Consider the following 18,637-nt stretch of genomic DNA (forward strand, 5'->3'; position numbering starts at 1 on the left):
AATCCATCTTTTCATGGAAACGGAAGATACATCTTAAATATTTTGTTCTGCCATCACCTTTTTTTTGTTTTAGATTATTATGTCTGAACAAACTATTCAAGCAAAATCACCTTTATTTAGGCAAAGTTTTGTTTAAAATCTGCAAATTCTTTTTTATTGCAAATTCTGCAAGAGTGCCAAAGCAGATTTGTTATGATTCAATTCTATTTTGAGATGGCCTTATGTCTTGTCACCATAATCTTACCAGACCACAGGGACTGCTCTCTTACTAGAGAGATGGAACTGTGGGCGGCACGGTGGCACAGTGGTTAGCACTGCTGCCTCATAGTGCCAGAGACCTGGGTTCAATTCCCGCCTCAGGCGACTGACTGTGTGGAGTTTGCACGTTCTCCCCGTGTCTGCGTGGGTTTCCTCTGGGTGCTCTGGTTTCCTCCCAAAGATGTGTGGGTCAGGTGAATTGGCCATGCTAAATTGCCCATAGTGTTAGGTAAGGGGTAAATGTAGGGGTATGGGTGGGTTACACTTCAGCGGGTCGGTATGGACTTGTTGGGCCGAAGGGCCTGTTTCCACACTGTAAGTAATCTAATTTAACCTGAGGGCCACCAGACCTCAGGTAATGGCCTTGGTGTCATTACAAAGTGACTTATGTTGTCACATCCAGCACTGAAATTTCACCTTTGGACAACAACGCCAAAAATTTGTTCTAATCGTATGAAATTTCCTTTCCATTATTTCAGTCAAGGCATTAACTCATTTACCTGTAACAGGGAGAGGAATCACGATCTCAAAATTTCACAGGCTAATTGTATTAGTTCAAGGCTCTGTTCATGCAAAAGAATGGCAAAACCTACTTTGGAGAAAAAAGTGACAGCTTTAATACATTGCTTTCTCATTTCCAGTTGGAAATCAATTGGCTATTTCTCACATCCACATCAGAAAGTATATTAAATGAGTTAAGTTTTCTTTTACTTTCCTTCAGGGGATCTGGGCATCACTGGCTGGGCCAGCATTTATTGCCTGTCCCTAGTTGCTGTTGAGAAGGTGGGGGTGAGTCGCTTTCTTGAACAGCTGCAGTCCACATGCTGTAGGTTGACCCACAATGGCCTTAGGGAGAAATTCCAGGATTTTGACCCAACGACACTGAAGAAACAGTGATATATTTCCATGTCAAGATGGTGATTTGCTTCGAGGAGTACTTATAGGTGGTGATATTCCCATTTATCTATTGCCTTTTTCCTTCCAGATGCTAGTGGTCATGGGGTTTGCTGTCTTAAGGAACCTTGGTGAATTCCTACAGCGCATCTTGTAGATGGTGCATATTCACACTTCTGAGTGTCAATAGTGGATGAGTTGAATGCCTATCAATATTGTGCCAATCAAGCAAGCATAATGTCAAGCCACTTGTGGTGATGGACATTGAGCTCCCCTGGCCAAAATTCACTCTATGCCTTTGCTGAGTTGACCATTGTCGTTTCTGGCATCTGACTCAACGCCAGGTGTTCTGTCTGGTTTCATTCCTTTGTTATTGAGACATCATAGTACTTGATGTGAGACCAAAATAACTGCAGATGTTGGAATCCAAAGTAGACAAAAAGGAGTCTGGAAGAACACAGCAAGCCAGGCAGCATCAAGAGGTGGAGAAGTCAATGTTTTGGGTCTAACCCTTCTTCAGAAGTTGATACAACTGAATTGCTTGATAGGCAATTTCAGAGCACAATTATAAGCTGCATGGTTGTGGGTTAAGTCACATGCAGGCCAGGCTAGATAAGGAGGATAGTTTTCCTTCCCTAAAGAATATTAGTGAACCAGTTGGGAGTTTTATGAAAATGGACAATTTTACTCAGCCAGCATGAGACTTTAGTTCCTGATTTTATTGATTTCAAATCCTCCCATCTTCTTGTGATGGGATTCTCAAAGAACTAGTTTGCTGCCAAAAGTATCTGCAGTTTGTTAAAGTTTGGGGCGGCTCAGTGGCTCAGTGGTTAGCACTGCTACCTCACAGCACCAGAGACCTGGGTTTGATTCCTGCCTCGGGCAACTGTATGTGTGGAGTTTGCACATTCTCCCCGTATCTGTGCGGGTTTCCTCCAGGTGCTCCGGTTTCCTCCCACAATCCAAAGATGTGCAGGTCAGGTGAATTGGCCATGCTAAATTGCCCATAGTGATAGTTGTATTAGTCAGGGGTAAATATAGGGTAGGGGAACGGGTCTGGGTGGGTTACTCTTCAGAGGGTCAGTGTGGACATGTTGGGGCAAAGGTCCTGGTTCCATGCTATAGGGAATCTAATCTAAAATTTGCCAAAGTAGGGAATATGTTTTTTTTGTTCTAGTTTTAAAGTAGAGTATAGCAGGCAACTGGGTTTGTATGAACTGTCCCACCATTCTCACTGCAGTACTTTGTAAAGATGATTGGAAATGTTGTTTCATCTCCTGTAATCTGAGTTGTCATTAATCTCAAAATGAAAATCACTTTATTTTAACAGCCTATCATTTGAGAGTGAATTTTATCATTACTACCTCTGCATTCTTTAAAAAATACAGTTGCAAAAGATGAAAACTGAAAGGAAGGAATTTTAAGAATGGGTTAGTGATGTAATCACGTGTCAAATTGTTCAAATGATCTGCTTGTGCATGAAAACTTCAATCAGACTTTCTCTCTTGGCCGTTCTTCATGGATGTAGAGTTTAGGAAAGTTACACTCATTGCTTGTAAGCTCAATGGTAAATTGGGCTCATGCTTCTACGTAATCAGTAAATCCCCCTATAGTGGGTACAGGTAAAGGCACAGCCACTGTTGGGACAATGGTGGCTCAGTGGTCAGCGCTCCTGTCTCACAGCACCAGGGACCTGTGTTTGAATCCACCCTTGGGCAACCGCCTGTGTGGAGTTTCCACTTTCTTACCCATGTCTGCACGGTTTCCTCTGGGTGGTCTAGTTACCTCCCACAGTCCACAGATGTGCAGATTGAGTGGATTAGCCATGGAAAATTCAGGATTAAAGGGATGGGGTGAGTCTGGGTAGGATGCTGTTTGGAGGGTTGGCATGCACTTGGTGGGCCGAATGGCCTGTTTACCCCTGTAGGGATGCTATGATCCTTTTCTCTCACAGTTTGGCTTTTTGCTCAGTCTCAAAGATCATAGAGTCCTGGAGATTCACAACACAGAAAAAGACCCTTCGGCCCATTATGTCCAAACCAATCAATGCAACCACCTCATTATTCTAATTCCATTTCTAGCCGTTGGCCCATAGCCTGGTATGTCTTGACAAAGCAAGCACAATGGAGAGAAAGTGAAGACTGCAGATGCTGGAGGTCAGAGTCAAAAAGTGTGGTGTTGGAAAAGCACAGCCAGTCAAGCAGCATCTGAGGAGCAGGAGAATCGATGTCTTGACCACATTGACGAAGAGCTTATGCTCAAAACATTGACTTTCCTGCTGATCACAAGCTCAAAGCAGAGGGTCTCTGTAGCAATCTTGATATTGCACCTCCAGCTATTACAATCTCTGGCGTATGTTTCCCAATGACAATGGGCAACGTTGCACTTTGTGGGAATCTTCTGAACATAAATTTGCTGCATTACACCAGTGACTACACTTTTAAACACTTTGTTGACTGCAAAATGCTTTCAAGTACTCAGTGGCTGTGAAAAGCACCTTATAAATGGAATTATTTTTTCAAGGAATCGTAGCCAAGTTCACTCTTATTTCATTTAATACTTATTAATTGAAATAATCCTAAAGGGCAAAGGCAAAACAAAAAATATGTTATTCAACCCTTTAAGTTCCAGGATCTACTTTCTTGAAATCAGTGGTAATGACTTATAATGCCACAACATGCAACTTAACCTGTCCATGGAATAAAAGTCACATTGTATCAAGCCTGCCATTTCTGGTCTTATGTTCACCAGTATGGCTGATGTCAAACCTAGACATATATATGACAGGTTTCTCCTTTGAACTCATGTCTACCACAGACAGCTTGGTCATACATTACAAATGTGTTGTTGACTGAATGATTAAACTGTGGCAGACCTTTTACTGCAGTGATGAAAAGAATAATAAATTATGAACTAACTTGCAACCTTCAAAGTTTTTGGAGGGAAAATATGAAACTGAGGTTTGCTTTGAAGCTCAGACTTATTTCTATAGCTTTGCAAGTGTTAGTCTAATGTAGTATTGCAAAACTCTTCATTTTTCCAAGTTTGTTCATGTATGTAATTAAGTTGTCAGACAGTTTAATACGGTCTTGAGTATAAAGTTGCCTGTCAAGTTATATAGACAGCATCTCCCATTGACCTCTGTCTAATAATAGGGCTGTGTGGGACTTTGACTGATAGAATTGGCCAACTTTGTACTCTCTGCTTCTAATTGAAGTCAAATGGCATCTACTTGACACACAATCCTTCATGTTTTCAGTTTCACGGACATCAGAGACAGTACTGAAACCTGATCTGAAGAATATCAATACTGTTTGCCTTTAGACGGTGTATACACATAAAGCTAAGGCAGCAAAATATCACATTGAATTGGGATCACATGTGATTATTGATTGTACATGTGAAATAAATCTCACTCCACATTGGTAACCACTTTGTTTAACCTATGAAGATTGAAAATTGATTACCACAAAAAAGTTCATAACTTACAGGTCTGAAGTGCTTAATCAGGAAATAGTACTTGAAAGTCATTGATGTTGACGTTTTTGCCATGGTTTCAGTTTATAGTTAGAGCAGTAGCACTCTCCTCTCTTCAGTTAAAGGGTTTCAAACCTTTTCAGAGTTTTAACCATACAGTTTAGGTTGCCACCCTGGTATACTACCAAGGGAGCATTGAACAATTGGATTTGCTGTCTTCCAGGTAAGAGGTTAAGCCAAAGCACATGTGGTCTCTCCAGTAGGCAAGCAACTTTCTGTTACATTGTGTGGAAAAAGAGTAGAGTCGTTATCCCAACAGTCTGAGCCACATTCACCTCTCAACCAACATCACTGATATCCATTTGCTGCTCAGTGTTGCACTAACATTACAGGATCATGCTGTGACACCTGTTGATGTTCTCATAAAAGGAAAATTCTCCTGATGCTGCAAATCTGAAATTAAAACCAGTACGATGGAAAAAATTCAGCATGTTTGGCAGCATGTGTGAAGAGGGGAACAGTATTAGTATTTCAAGTCCAGACTGACTCTTATTCAGTTCTGAAGAAGGCCAACTTGATGCGTTTATTTAATTGCTGTGTTTCCATTTGTTATATTAGTGACTGTCCTTCAGAGGTGATCATTGGCCATTAAATAGTTTTGGGATATGTTGATAACATGAGTGAATTGGAAAAATTTTCTTTCAGCTTTGCTATTCCCTGCTCCTAAAGTAACATGATCATAAAATGTCCTTCAAAATGTTTTTGAAAGATTTGCACTATGTTTACCCATTGTGCAATAATCACATTACATGAAGATTTTTTTCATGTGAATGCAGATTTGTTTTCTTCCTTCCTTTCCCCTCATTTCCAAGCACTATCTGCAGTTGAAAGATCAAATAGTCAAAACAGCCAGCCACGTTTGTAAATCATTAGACCAGTCATGATTCTATTGAATGACAGAGCAAACTCAAGGGGCTGAATGGCCTACTCCTGTTCCTATTTCTTATGGTCTTAACCCAAGAAATTTCCCTTTTATGAATGTTATGCTGTGAAGAAATAATTGCCTCACTGTTTGCTTCCTCCTATGACAACAACCATAGAGATCAAGAATTTAATACATGAAGGATTTAAATACAAACTCATGCTTGACCATTTTGTAAGATAATATGTTGAAATTATTGTACTACCTCACCAGATTTGAGATAGTATTGGGGAAGAAATTGGGTTGTGACATGGAGTGGACATGAAATCAATTTGTTGTGATAAATGCCCAAAGGCAATATCCACGGTAAGGGCCTTACCGTCACCTTTGCTCAATAAGTTCAGGAAAAGATTATCCCAATGGGCCTCTGAATCCGGTTGTCAGGCTCCAATGGGTGTCAGATGTGCAGAACTATCAAACAATGTGATTTACTCACAGCAACCAATTGATGGCAAGAGGTGGGTTCAACAATCTGAGATGAATAAATTGTTTGTTGAGCAAAGGTATTAAAGGATATGGGCCAAAGCCAGGTATATGGAGTTAGGCCACAGATCAGCCATAATCTCATTGAATGGTGGAACAGGCTCGAGGGGCTGAATGGAAACCTCCTGTTCCTGTGTTGCCAATTAAGGTTGGGTTGGTAGGTTCTTGATGCTGGAGAGTCAATCAGAGATCTTCCAGCTCAAAAACAGCTGAGATGTAAGAATGTAAGGGAGAGGGTGTTTTAAAACCTATTTTTAGTTTAAAATGTAGAAATTGCAGACAGGTTCTCACTGTAAGGCAAAGGAGCTATCATCCGGAGCTGTATCTAATGTGAATTTTTATCATACTCTTGACTTTTTTGTAGATGAAGAAAAGGATTTGAGAACTCATGAAGCAAGTTTCTCACTGTGGAATAGCCAGCTTCAAGCTTGCTTTAGTGATGACAGTATTTATGTGACTTCTCCAGTGAGGTTTCTGGTCAGTTGTGACTCCCAGGAAGTTGTTGCTGAAGGATTTGGTGACACTAATGTCAAAAAGAGGTGGTTGGATTCTCCTTCATTGGAAATTACCACTGCTTGTCACTTGTGTGATGGGAATGTTACAAGCTAATAACCAACCCAAGCTTTTGTCCAGCTCTTGTGTAAAAGTGAATGTATTGAGTCATGAATGTGACTGAATGTCGCAATCATGTGTAGTCCCTTCTGTCTCAGACCTTATGATGGAGGGACAGTTAATGATGCATCTGCCTAGAACATTCTCATCGACTCCAATTTTATTGAAACTCACTATGTCAAACCCTGCTGTCATGATGTCCAGTGCAGTCACTTTTATCTCACTTCTGGAATTCAGCTCCTTTACTCATGATTGGGCCAGCGCTGTATGCTATTGGGTACAATGGGCCAAATGGCCTTCTTCTGCAATGCACTAATTCTGAACTATTTGGGGTCAATGTTCCAGGTGTCACATTACTGACCATGCTTAAATTTAAATGAATTATTTAAAGTGCTTAAACATAAATGTAGTGCTGTCTACTTACTGCCTGCAATGGGGTATCTTCGCCTGAAGTGCCAATACATTTGTTCTGCAGCCGTGATGTGAGGACCACTCAGCAGCTAGTACGTGTTATTTTTTAGAAATTGGAACAACAGGCTCTTGTTTTTAATTTCCTTTCGTTTAAGAAGGGAGAGCCAGGTAGCATACTGGCAGAGGTCTTGAGTCTTTTGTTTTCAGCCTATTATAACTTCAGACTTCTACTAATTTTAATTCAAGAAATCATTTTGTACATCTGGAAAAAGACTTGGATTTTAATCAGAAAGAAATTGCTTCTGTCTTCTGGCTGGTCTTTAGATCTGTGTGGCAGTCTGTTATCATGGAAGCTGATGCTTCTGATTATCCAAATGTTTTGATGTCCCAAGTTGTTGTATAGTTGATCTTCAATTAGTTTTCTAAATATCTGCAAATGAGATCATAGAACTTCTTCTTTGTAGATGCTCACTGCTGCAAACCATGATATTGGCTCCAGGAAGATATCTTCACCTGATGCTATAATAATGCTTATGTTGTTCCTCATAGCATAAAAAACTAGGTGTAGCTAACATTGCATTGAATAGTCCACTGGCATTTACTACAACTAGATATTACATTCAAATATTTCTTCACAGACCCACAAATACCTGGGTGAGTTATAGGCTTTTTCGGTTATAGCAGAAGCATATGATTCAAATAGAAATCGTGCTTCAAGTGAACCTACATAAGATGGAATCTCAGTCCTTTATATCTTTAAGTCATGTACTGGGATACAGTATTGAGCATGTCTCTTAAAGGTATGCTGACGTACCGACCATGCAACACCAAAACACAAGTTAAATGTGCAGTGTAAGAAAATAAAATTCCCTGCTTAATAATGACAGCATGAAGCAGCTTGATATTTTATTATTTTCATTATGACATAGTTCATGAACATTACTCTGAGGAATATGTTGCGTAAGATTCTTGATTGAGGAAGTATGTTTAAGGAAGTTTTTGATAGAGGAGGGAAGTGGAATTGATCATGGGTAGCACCACAAAGAATGAGGTACGAGGTGACTGAAGAGACTGCCAACAGTGGAGCAACAGGTAGTCATTTGAGTGCACGTGATAATAAAGCTAATTCAACTAAATTCAAAGGAAAGGCAACATGCTGGCAAGGTTCAAGTGTGAGGGGCACAAAGTTTGTGAAGAATGGGGTGGAGGCAGGATGAGTTGCAGAGAGAGACAAAATGAAACAATGAAAAGAAACAACAAAAATGTGATAATTTAAAATTGAAGTTGATAGGAGGAAAGGATATCCCAAAATCAGACTGGAGGCATTCCCAAGTTCTGAGGATGGCTGGTTAAAAGGTTTGCTTCAGTTCAGTTCTGTGGGACCTTGTCCCAGTTGCTTGCTTTCATTTTCGGCCCTGTACTCCTCACCCGCACGCGTTATCATCCTCCCTACCCGTTGCCCTACCACTTCACTGCTTCGTGCCAAACTCACATCACCTCACACCCCATCAAGCATGGCTGATAGCCCAGCTCAAGAGGTGTTAAGTACTTAAAGCTTCTGTTGGTGCTGTTTAATTCATCTGTTTGATTGACATTTATAAGGTTGGATAAACACCAGTTTTATTTTCCAAATGCAAATAAATGGATGTCTTCTTCCAGGACATTTCACACATGCTGTTGCTATTGCAAGATTCATTAGTTCAGTACATAGTGTACACTGGATGAATAACAATGCGAATTGCGCTGGAGAGTAGAGAGACCATTGAAGAGAGAAGGCAAGGGTAGGGAGCATGGGTTGGTATGTGTTGACATGGAGTGTTAATAGGGACCATGGAGGTGAAATAAACTTTCTGAATCCAGACCATTGGTTCTTCATGCCTGAGATCTTGTGAATTACAAGTCGTGGACAATCTGGCCTGACTCCATGAAAATTGAGGGATGTTGTGTGTAACCTATCCCAGCCAGATTGGAAATGATGCAGGCTAGTTTCTTTTGCCACCCTAAACCTTCACCACTCTATTGTGAAATTCACCTTTTCTAGATGGGTTCTCTTGACTCAAGGACCCACCCATTAAGTCTGTTATTTGAATGCCTCCCTTGAAGCCCATATCTTAATACATTATTTGCCAATTTAGAGTCATAGAGTCAGAGGGTCCTACAGCATGGAGACAGGCCCTTTGGCCCAAACAGGTCCATGCTGACTAAAATGTCCATCCACTCTAACCTCATTTCCCTGCACTTGGGCAATATCCTTCTAAACTTTTCTTATCCATGTATTGATCCAAATGCCTTTTAAATGTTGTTAATATACCCGCCTCAACCACTTCCTCTGGCAGCTCATTCCATATGTGTACCACCCTCTGTGTAAAAAAAACTTGCCCCTCAGGTTCCCTTTTATTCTTTCCCCACCAACCTAAAACTGATGCCCTCTAGTCCATGATTTCCCAACCCTGGGAAAAAGACTGAGTGCATTCACCCTATTCATGCCTCTCATGATCTTATACACCTCTATTAGGTCCCCCCTCAGTCTCCTACACTATAAAGAAAAAAGTCCTAGCTTGTCCAACCTCTCCCTATAACTCAGACCATTGAGTCCAGGCAACATCCATGTAAATTTCTTCTGCACTCTTTTCAGTTTAATAACATCTTCCTACAGCAAACTAACCAAAACTGAACGCAAGTGCGGCCTCACCAACATCCTGTATAACTGCAACATAACTTCCCAACTTCTATACCTGATTGTTGAAGGCCAATATGCCAAAAGCCTTCTTCACTGCCCTGTCTACCTGGGACTTCACTTTCAGGGAACTGTGAATCTGAACTCCAAGATCCCTCTGCTCCACTACACTCCTTAAGGCCCTACCATTCACCATGGAACTTTTCATGACTTTCCAAAATGCAAGACCTCACACTTATCTATATTAAGTGCTATTTCCCTTTTCTCGGCCCACTTCCCCAGCTGATCAAGGTTCTGCTGCAATTTCTGGTAATGTTCCTCACTGTCTATGATACGTCCTATTTTAGTATCATCAGCAAACTTACTAATAATGCCTTGTGCATTCTTATCCAAATCATTGATATCAATAACAAACAGTAATGGGCCCAGCACCGACCCCTGAGGCATTTCACTAGTCACAAGCCTCCAGTTCGACAAGCATCCTTCCACTATTACCCTCTGCTTCCCACCATCAAGCCAATTTTGCATCCCATTTGCCAGATTCTCTTGAATTTCTTGCTATCTAACCTTCCAGAGCAGCCGACCATGTGGGACCTTATCAAAGACCTTACTGAAATCCATATAGACTATGTCTACTGCCCTGCACTTGTCAACCTTCTTAGTCACTTCATCAAACAACTCTAAAAAAATTTGTGAGGCATGATCTCTCACTCACAAAGCCATGCTGACTACTCATAATTAAATCCTGACTTTCCAAATGCATGTAATGCATTTTTCAGAATCTTCTCAAGTAACTTACTTAACACAGATGTTAAGCTCAATGGTTTATATTTCTCAGGCTTTTCTTTGCAGGCCTTCTTGAATAATGGCACAAGGTTCACTACCCTCCAGTCTTCCAGAACCTCACCGTGGCTAATGATGATACAAAAACATCATCCAGGGCCCCCACAATTTCTTCTCTAGCCTTTTGTAGTGTTTTTGGATATGTCTGGTCAGGACTAGGTGATTTATCCACCTACATATTTTCTAATACATCCAACACCTCCTCTACTGTGATATGGACTGACCCCGAGATATCACCACTAACTTCCCCAAGTTCACTCGTCTTCATGTCTTTCTCCATTGTAAACACAGAGGAGAAATATTTATTGAGGAACTCACCCATTTCTCATTAAAACAATGTTTGAATTTGCAACTTGCTGCAATGGTCTTCAATTTTTCGGAGGAGTTCATGACACACCCGTCAGTGAGACATTTCATCTCAATATTCAGCTCGGGACGTTTTATTGTGATAAAAGTGAGATGAAATGTCATTGTTGTAAAATAAAATTGTGTGGCAGTTTATCGAAAGTGATCATGGTGCTGCAAGGCACACTCATCCTTTTGTTTTGGTATCCAATGAGAACATCAATCTATATATTTAATCAATGTTCTGAAGAATTGAGAAACTAAACAGAAAAAAGAATAATGGCAGAAGCAAGTTGAAATCCAATTACATCAGGTAGCAAAAGACAAATAAAGAGAAGAAAGGAAAAATTGGATTAAACGAGAAAAGACAGAAAAGGAAAAGTAAGGAATTAGATTTCAATTTTGACTTTGATAAATTCTCTCAGAAGGATTAGCTTCCTGAAAGTGCAATTATTTATTGACTAGCATTTCATTAACCTTACGAGGTTGTTAAAAGGATACTGTTGCTATTAGTCAATCTTGTTAACTTGTCACAATGAGGAACCAATGTCAAATCTGACAAGTTCATAAAAATGTATCTCCTAACTCCTTAAACTTGACGGTCAATTTTCACACAAGTCATCATTATCATAATGACATCGTTATTTTCCCAACAAAATCTAGTTATTTGTTATTTATACCCTTTGAATACAATTAATTATCTTTGTGGTGGCCAGCATGAGAAATCACTTTTCAAAGCTTCTATCGATATTTCTTATCTACAAGGTGTGATTATTGAAACTAGGCAGAAGATTGGGCAGCACAGTGGCTCAGTGATTTGTGCTGCTGCCACAGAGCACCAGGGACCTGAATTCAATCCCAGCCTTGGGTGGCTGTCTGTGTGGAGTTTGCACAGTCTCCCCATTTCCTCAAGGTATTCTGGTTTTCTCCCACAGTCCAAAGGTGTGCAGGTTAGGTGGATTGTCATTAGTGTCCAGAGATGTGGTAGATTAGGTAGATTAGCCATGGGAAATGCAGAGTTACAGGGATGGTCTTTGGAGAGCCATAGAGTTACAGAAATGTACAGCATGGAAACAGACCATTTGGTCCAACTAGTTATCCTAAATTAATCCAGTCCCATTTGCCAGCACTTGGCTCTATCCCTCTAACCTTCCTATACATACGCCCATCTGGATGCCTTTTAAATGCTGTACTTGTACCAGCCTCCACCACTTCTTCTGGCAGCTCATTCTATACATGCACCACCCTCTGTGTGAAAACGTTGTCCTTTAAATCTTTCCCCTCTCACCCTAAACCTATGGCCACTAGTCCTGGACTCCCCCACCCCAAGGAAAAGACCTTGTCTGTTTACCCTATCCACGTCCCTCATGATTTTATAAACCTCCATAGGGACACCCCTCAGCCTCCAACTCTCCAGGGAAAACAGCCCTAGCCTATTCAGCCTCTCTCTATAGCTCAAACCCTCCAACCTTGGCAACATGTGTGTGGACTTGTTGGGCTGAGCGGCCTGCTCCACACTGTAGTGATTCTATGGAAGATTGAAAAAAAAATCAGATTTTAAGTTAATGTTACCAATAGATTCAGAACTATTGTCAATGTTTTGATGGTTTTAACAAAACAACTGGACACTCGCCTTAAAGGTATGAATTGAAACAATGCAACTGTTGTGGAACTTGAAACCTCGAAAATTTTCGAAGAAATTCTACAAGTATTGGTTATTGAAAATAAAATACCACACGTTGGAAATGCATAATAAGTAATTCATTTTCAGGAATGAAAAGATAAGGAGTTAATGGATTGGATGTGACCCGTCATCTGAAGTGGAAGTCTGTAGTTTGCAGAACAGAGGTATTTCCTGATTGCTAACAATAGTTTCTCAAATCCTATCCTATAGTTTGAAGGCTGCAATAAAGCTTTTTCAAGACTGGAAAATCTCAAGATTCACCTACGAAGTCACACAGGGGAGAAACCTTACCTTTGTCAGCATCCGGGATGCCAAAAAGCTTTTAGCAACTCAAGTGACCGTGCCAAGCATCAGAGAACACATCTCGACACAGTAAGAGTCTTTAATTCAGAAAGCAGCACTCTACTGTTAAAAAATAAGAATTTTCAAGTTTTATCATAAATAAATATGTTAATCTATTAACTTTTTCATCACATTTTCAGTCTTGCCTCAATTTAAATTGTAATCGCTTCCAAATCATAATTTGGTATTTAAAATACTGCAATTCTGACACATGAAATATTTTGCAAAGATGTTCCATTTATTCTGGCTCTTCTCACTTATTAACTAAGAAATAACATATTCTATATCAGGGAAATAAACTTTCTTGTTATTCAATATTTTATGAGATGTTGCTTGGGACATAATTTTAAGACTGTATAATTCATAACACATTGACTATTTAACTCTATTTACTACTATAAATGCCCAAAATAATTGGTAACAGTTAATTATTTTCATCTGTCATTATGTGAGTTCAAATGTTTTCAATTAAAATATCAAAACTTGTTTAAATATTGGCTTTTCATATGAGATGAATGCATTAATAGACTTTAGCTTTCACTCCATTCAGCTCTTGCTTGTAAAGAGATATGATTCCAAGAACTTGGTTAAGGATATAACTGACATGCATTGGTATTTTAAAATAAGTGTGTTCCTGCAAGTTTTAGGAGACTGGTTAATGTAGTTCGTTAGATGATGAGAGTGTGTTTCAGAGTAGAGCCAATGGTTTCCTTTTCTGGCTGAGATAAATATAGAAATGGCATCTTCCTGCTCCTGAGGGTACAAGGTAATCGTAAACCACCAATGGTTAAACCTGCCAGGAAAGTGGCTCAAGATGAAGTCTCAGCAAGCAATGAGCACTCACTTGAATGAAGTGGAAATGCCTGCGTTAAAATAGTTTCATGAGGAATTGCAGACACATATTCACTTATGTGAGTAACAGTAATCTCTAAACAATCATCTCGAGTGTAACAGGGCAGAAGCCAAAGGATTTGAGCTGCCTTTGAGATTGAACTGTTTCAAGATGGGCCAGAATTGTCAGAGTCCAATTTCTTACTTATTATGAAATTAATCCACTTCCCTTATTTCTTAAAATAAACTAATGAGGTTTGGCTGCACAAGTTCTCACCTCTTTCATTAATGCCCAGTTATTTTGGTTCCACTAGTCATTATGGGTTCAGGAACCTGAGAAGTAATCTTGGTCCATCTGGCTGAATATTGAGAGTTGTGGCTGGTTTAAATACCTGTGCAGTTTCCACACCACACTGACTGATGTAGACTTCAGTACAGATCAGTGTAAACTATTGAGATATTTTCCTTCGGCGTCACTGACAGACTAAATATATGAGCAAAGTATGGAAGCTCCAAAGAACAACAAAGAAATAAGGGAGTTATGTTGTTACTGGATTGCAGCAGAATTAATGATGGAAAAGCAGAGATTACAAAACTAACTTTAGCTATTCAGCTCAACCTGTTTACTTCAGACTTGCCCTCCATAAGATTAACTAGCTCTGATTACATTTAACTATCCTGTTCCCTCTTGCTTCACCTCCCCAATGCAATCTTGAAAATTAACATAATTTCTGTCTCAACCATTAAGCAAGGAAGTGAATTCCACAGTCTCACAACTCCCTTTGTCTGCTTTGCCCTCTATTCTAAATCTCTTACATTTAATCTTGCATCAATAACCCTTAAATATGGATCTCTTAACTACTGGAGATGATTGTGCTATTATTGATTCTGACCCATGCGTTCGTAGCTTTAAACAGCTCGGTTAAATTGTCCCTCAAGCTGCATTGTTTTAACAAGGAAAGCACTTTTTTTTTAAGTCTGTCTCAACAGAATAACATTCCTGTCATCATTTAGAACTGCTGGCATTTGGACACATTCTGAACCCCATACTTTAGGAAGTTTGCCAAAGCGTTAGAAAGAGCACAGAGAAGATTTAGCAGGATGAATCTCGTATGAGGAATTTCAGGTTTGCAGAGATTTGGGAATCTTCTTAGAATGGCAAAACCTGAGGGTAGATTGAAAAGAAGTGTTTAGAAATATGAAGGGTCCTGATAGGGTTGATGAGAAGAGAGTGTTTCCGCAGACAGGGGATTTGTTAGCTAAAGGATTTTTTTTCTTTATTCATTCACAGGATTGGGCACTCCAGGATAGGCAACATTTATTGCCCATCCCTAATTTCCCAGGGGGCAGTTAAGAGTCAGCCACGTTGCTCTGGGTCTGCAGTCACATGTAGGTCAGATCAGGTAAAGATGGCAGTTTCCTTCCCTAAAGGACATTAATGTACCAGATTTTTTTTTTCTCTAAAAATCAGCAATGGATTCATAATCAGACTCCTAATTCCAGATATGTGTTGAATTCACCTGCTATAACAGGATTTGAACCCAAGTCCCCTGGACATTATCTAGCTCCCTGAGTTAACAGTCCAGCAGTAATACCACCAGGCTATCATTTCCCTACTGCAGCTTACAGGCAAAGGAATTGGGTGGGAGTAGAAGTTGCAGAGAAAAGTGTGAGGGAAAACCACAAATTTTCTTTTAAATACAAGCATTGTTCTGCTATGGAAGGCCCTGTCTGAAGCAGAAAAATAGATTCAGTAGTGATCTTCAAAAGGGAATTGATGCTATACTTTAAAATGAAGAATTTGTGATGATAGTGAAGTGAGATGAGTTATATAGTGCTTGCAAGTAACTAGCACAAGCAGATAGGTAAAACCACCTCCTTCTGTGTTGAGATTCTTAGGCCAGCTACCTTCCCCCATAAATTAAATAACAGTGGTTGTACTATTTCATAAAGTTAGTATCTGCCTTTAAGTAATAACTGGTCAGTAGTGCTTCCCCAAGAGAATTGGCTCCATTTGAGTTGTTGCTATGTCAGGTGACAGGTGTACTGGCTAATGAGCTAAAGTAAATCATTTGGAAAAAATGCCAAACCTTCTAAAACCTCAGTGTGTGTCAGAACTAATTTCTTATTTCTACCTTTGTTTTCTGTCTTTCCTAGCAGATTTTAGTTTCTCTCATAGTGATCAGATACTATTACATGGACCTTTCTGCTGTTTCTTGAGCTGAAACCCTAAATACTTTCTCTTGCTAATCGTTTCTGACTATGCTGCAGAGTCTCAGAGACTGAAATAATTGTAAGTATCTAATTACAATAATTACGAAGTTGGCTGCAAGTTTTCACTGAAAAATAAATTAAATTCACAAAGATGGCAAACGCTACAAGAGAATGGAATTTATTCAAATCTTAACAGTGCATTTTTCCGGTAGGGCATGCATGTGATTTTATTCAATAGTTAGCATGTAGCCCAATGAGGTTACGTTATTTGCATTTGGAAAATGGGTGTTTCCTTGCGACCCTCGACTTACATTTGAGTTTGTGCATGCCTGACTGCAGGTGAAGGTGATTAATGTGAGGTCAGATTGGTGGACAGTCCAGGAGAATACTCCTAATCAGTTTTTGATTAGAAACTTCACATCAAGTGAGTTTGTGCTGTACTAAAGCTGGTGCTATGTCCTCTCTCTTGTTTTAGAAACCGTATGCATGTCAGATCCCAGGTTGCACTAAGCGGTACACTGACCCAAGCTCTCTCCGAAAGCACGTGAAGGCACATTCCACAAAAGAACAGCAGGCAAGAAAAAAGGTGAGTAAATTTGGGAGGATCGAAGCAAAGATTTTGATGAAACAGGAATATGCATTCTCTTTATATTGTATAAGTCAAAGTTTAATTGTACTTTGAATGTAAGAAGGAATTCCTCAGCTTTGAATTCATAATCCATGTTATTTCAGGAACACAGTGAAGACACAAGTAGCAGGAGTAGACCGTGTGAGCTGGGAACAGGAGTAGACAGTGTGAGCTGGGAGCAGGAGTAGACCGTGTGAGCTGGGAACAGGAGTAGGCCGTGTGAGCTGGGAGCAGGAGTAGACAGTGTGAGCTGGGAACAGGAGTAGACAGTGTGAGCTGGGAGCAGGAGTAGACCGTGTGAGCTGGGAGCAGGAGTAGACCGTGTGAGCTGGGAGCAGGAGTAGACAGTGTGAGCTGGGAGCAGGAGTAGACCATGTCAGCTGGGAGCAGGAGTAGACCGTGTGAGCTGCGATGGAAAAATAAATAAAAGTGACCACAGTCTTATCAGACCATGGGACCGCTTTCTCCTGAGGAATGGACAACTGGTGGTGCTTTAACCTGAGGGTCACCATGCCTCAGGCAAGGAGGAGAGTCCTTCTCATTAATCTCAGACAGTGCAGGAACTGAACCCTACATCACAAACCAACTGTCCAGCCAATTGACCTAACTGACTCCCACCATAGAAGGATAGGCTGTAACTGGGTAGCAGCTAGTCAACATGGAATTGCGAGAGGAAGAAAATCTCATATTGGATATGGCAGGATGTGCTTCAATAAGCTGCCTCGCCATCTTAACGTCTATTTACACGATCAGATGGGGCTTCTGTATGTGGCTGATTCAGAATTCCGGAGATAAGGCTTCCTTTCACAACAAATTGCTTTGTTTTATCGGGCTTCTTAGTACAGGCAGTAACCAGCTGGTGAGACAAGACATTACTTCCAACAAAATGCCTTCCTCAGACCTTCTGTGGTCTAGCGAGCGTGTAATTAGGATTGGTTTGTCTGAAGGGTACCTTTCTGAACCATCCCAATGCAATTCCTTGCCCTGTCCTGTCCTTTCTACTTTGTGTCAAAATCAGCTGAACTCATAAACATGCCTCAAATCTGAGGTGCCAATTTGTGCTCTGTACTGGTTTGCACTCTATGTCTGCAGGTAGGAACAGAAACAGACCTTCAATCTGTCAAATCTGTCCCACCAGCTGGCACAGATCCCACCTGCCTCAGAACCAATCCCAATTCCTCAGAATTCCCTCCCTCTTACACTGGCTTTCCAGCCAAATATTCAAAAGATCTATCCTCCTGGTCTCATGTTCATGTGTGCATGGCACTGGGAGCAATCTTGAGATTACTGCTTTTAAATTTCTAACTCCCTCAACTCTGATTTCAGGACCTCATCCCTCTTCCTACTTATGTCAATGATAGCAATATGGACCATACCTTCTGGAATATTCCCTCCCTCAGAAGGACGTTCTTCAATGACATGGGAAGCAACAATACCTGTCTTATCCCCTGATGAAGGAATCCCCTGTCACTCTAGCCCTTGGGATCTTCTTCCTGCTCCCCTGTGCAGTCTCCCATCATGCCGTGGGCTGTTGTCCTGGGTGCTCTTCCCTGAGGAACCATCACCCTCACTGTTTTGCAAAAAGGAATTTGCAACGTTATAGATTCCAGGGACTCCTGCAGTTGCCTAGTTAAAGTGGTCCCACACATTTGAACCCTGGGCTTCATCAGAAGTATAGCTGTAGACACTAAATGGCCATTCCGAGCAGAATTGTCAATGGGCTGGGACACCGGGGAGGGGGCAGGGGGGTGAGAATTTGCAACTCATTGCCTGAAAGGATGGGAGAGGCAGAAACCCTCATAACATTGAAGGAGTATTTAGATGTGCACCTGTATACAAGGCATTGGGGCAAGTGTTGGAAAATAGGATGAGAGTAGTTAGGTGGTTGTTAAAGACCTGTGCAGATTCAATAAGCTAAGCCTGTCCTGTAAACTCTATGGCCACAGTTGGCTGTAG

The 18,637-nt window shown here is 40.6% G+C and overlaps 1 protein-coding gene across 1 annotated transcript in view; it reads left to right on the plus strand.

Annotated features, from left to right (window-relative positions):
• Positions 1 to 18,637, plus strand: part of glis3 (GLIS family zinc finger 3) — a 558,527-nt gene that overhangs the window by 384,439 nt on the left and 155,451 nt on the right. Inside the window, exons 7-8 of the mRNA XM_060846791.1 lie at positions 12,877 to 13,038; positions 16,529 to 16,639. Coding sequence (XP_060702774.1) covers positions 12,877 to 13,038; positions 16,529 to 16,639 — 273 coding nt within the window. The remainder of the gene's footprint in view (positions 1 to 12,876; positions 13,039 to 16,528; positions 16,640 to 18,637) is intronic.

Source organism: Hemiscyllium ocellatum, chromosome 2 (genome assembly GCF_020745735.1).
Source record: "Hemiscyllium ocellatum isolate sHemOce1 chromosome 2, sHemOce1.pat.X.cur, whole genome shotgun sequence".
NCBI lineage: Eukaryota > Metazoa > Chordata > Chondrichthyes > Orectolobiformes > Hemiscylliidae > Hemiscyllium > Hemiscyllium ocellatum.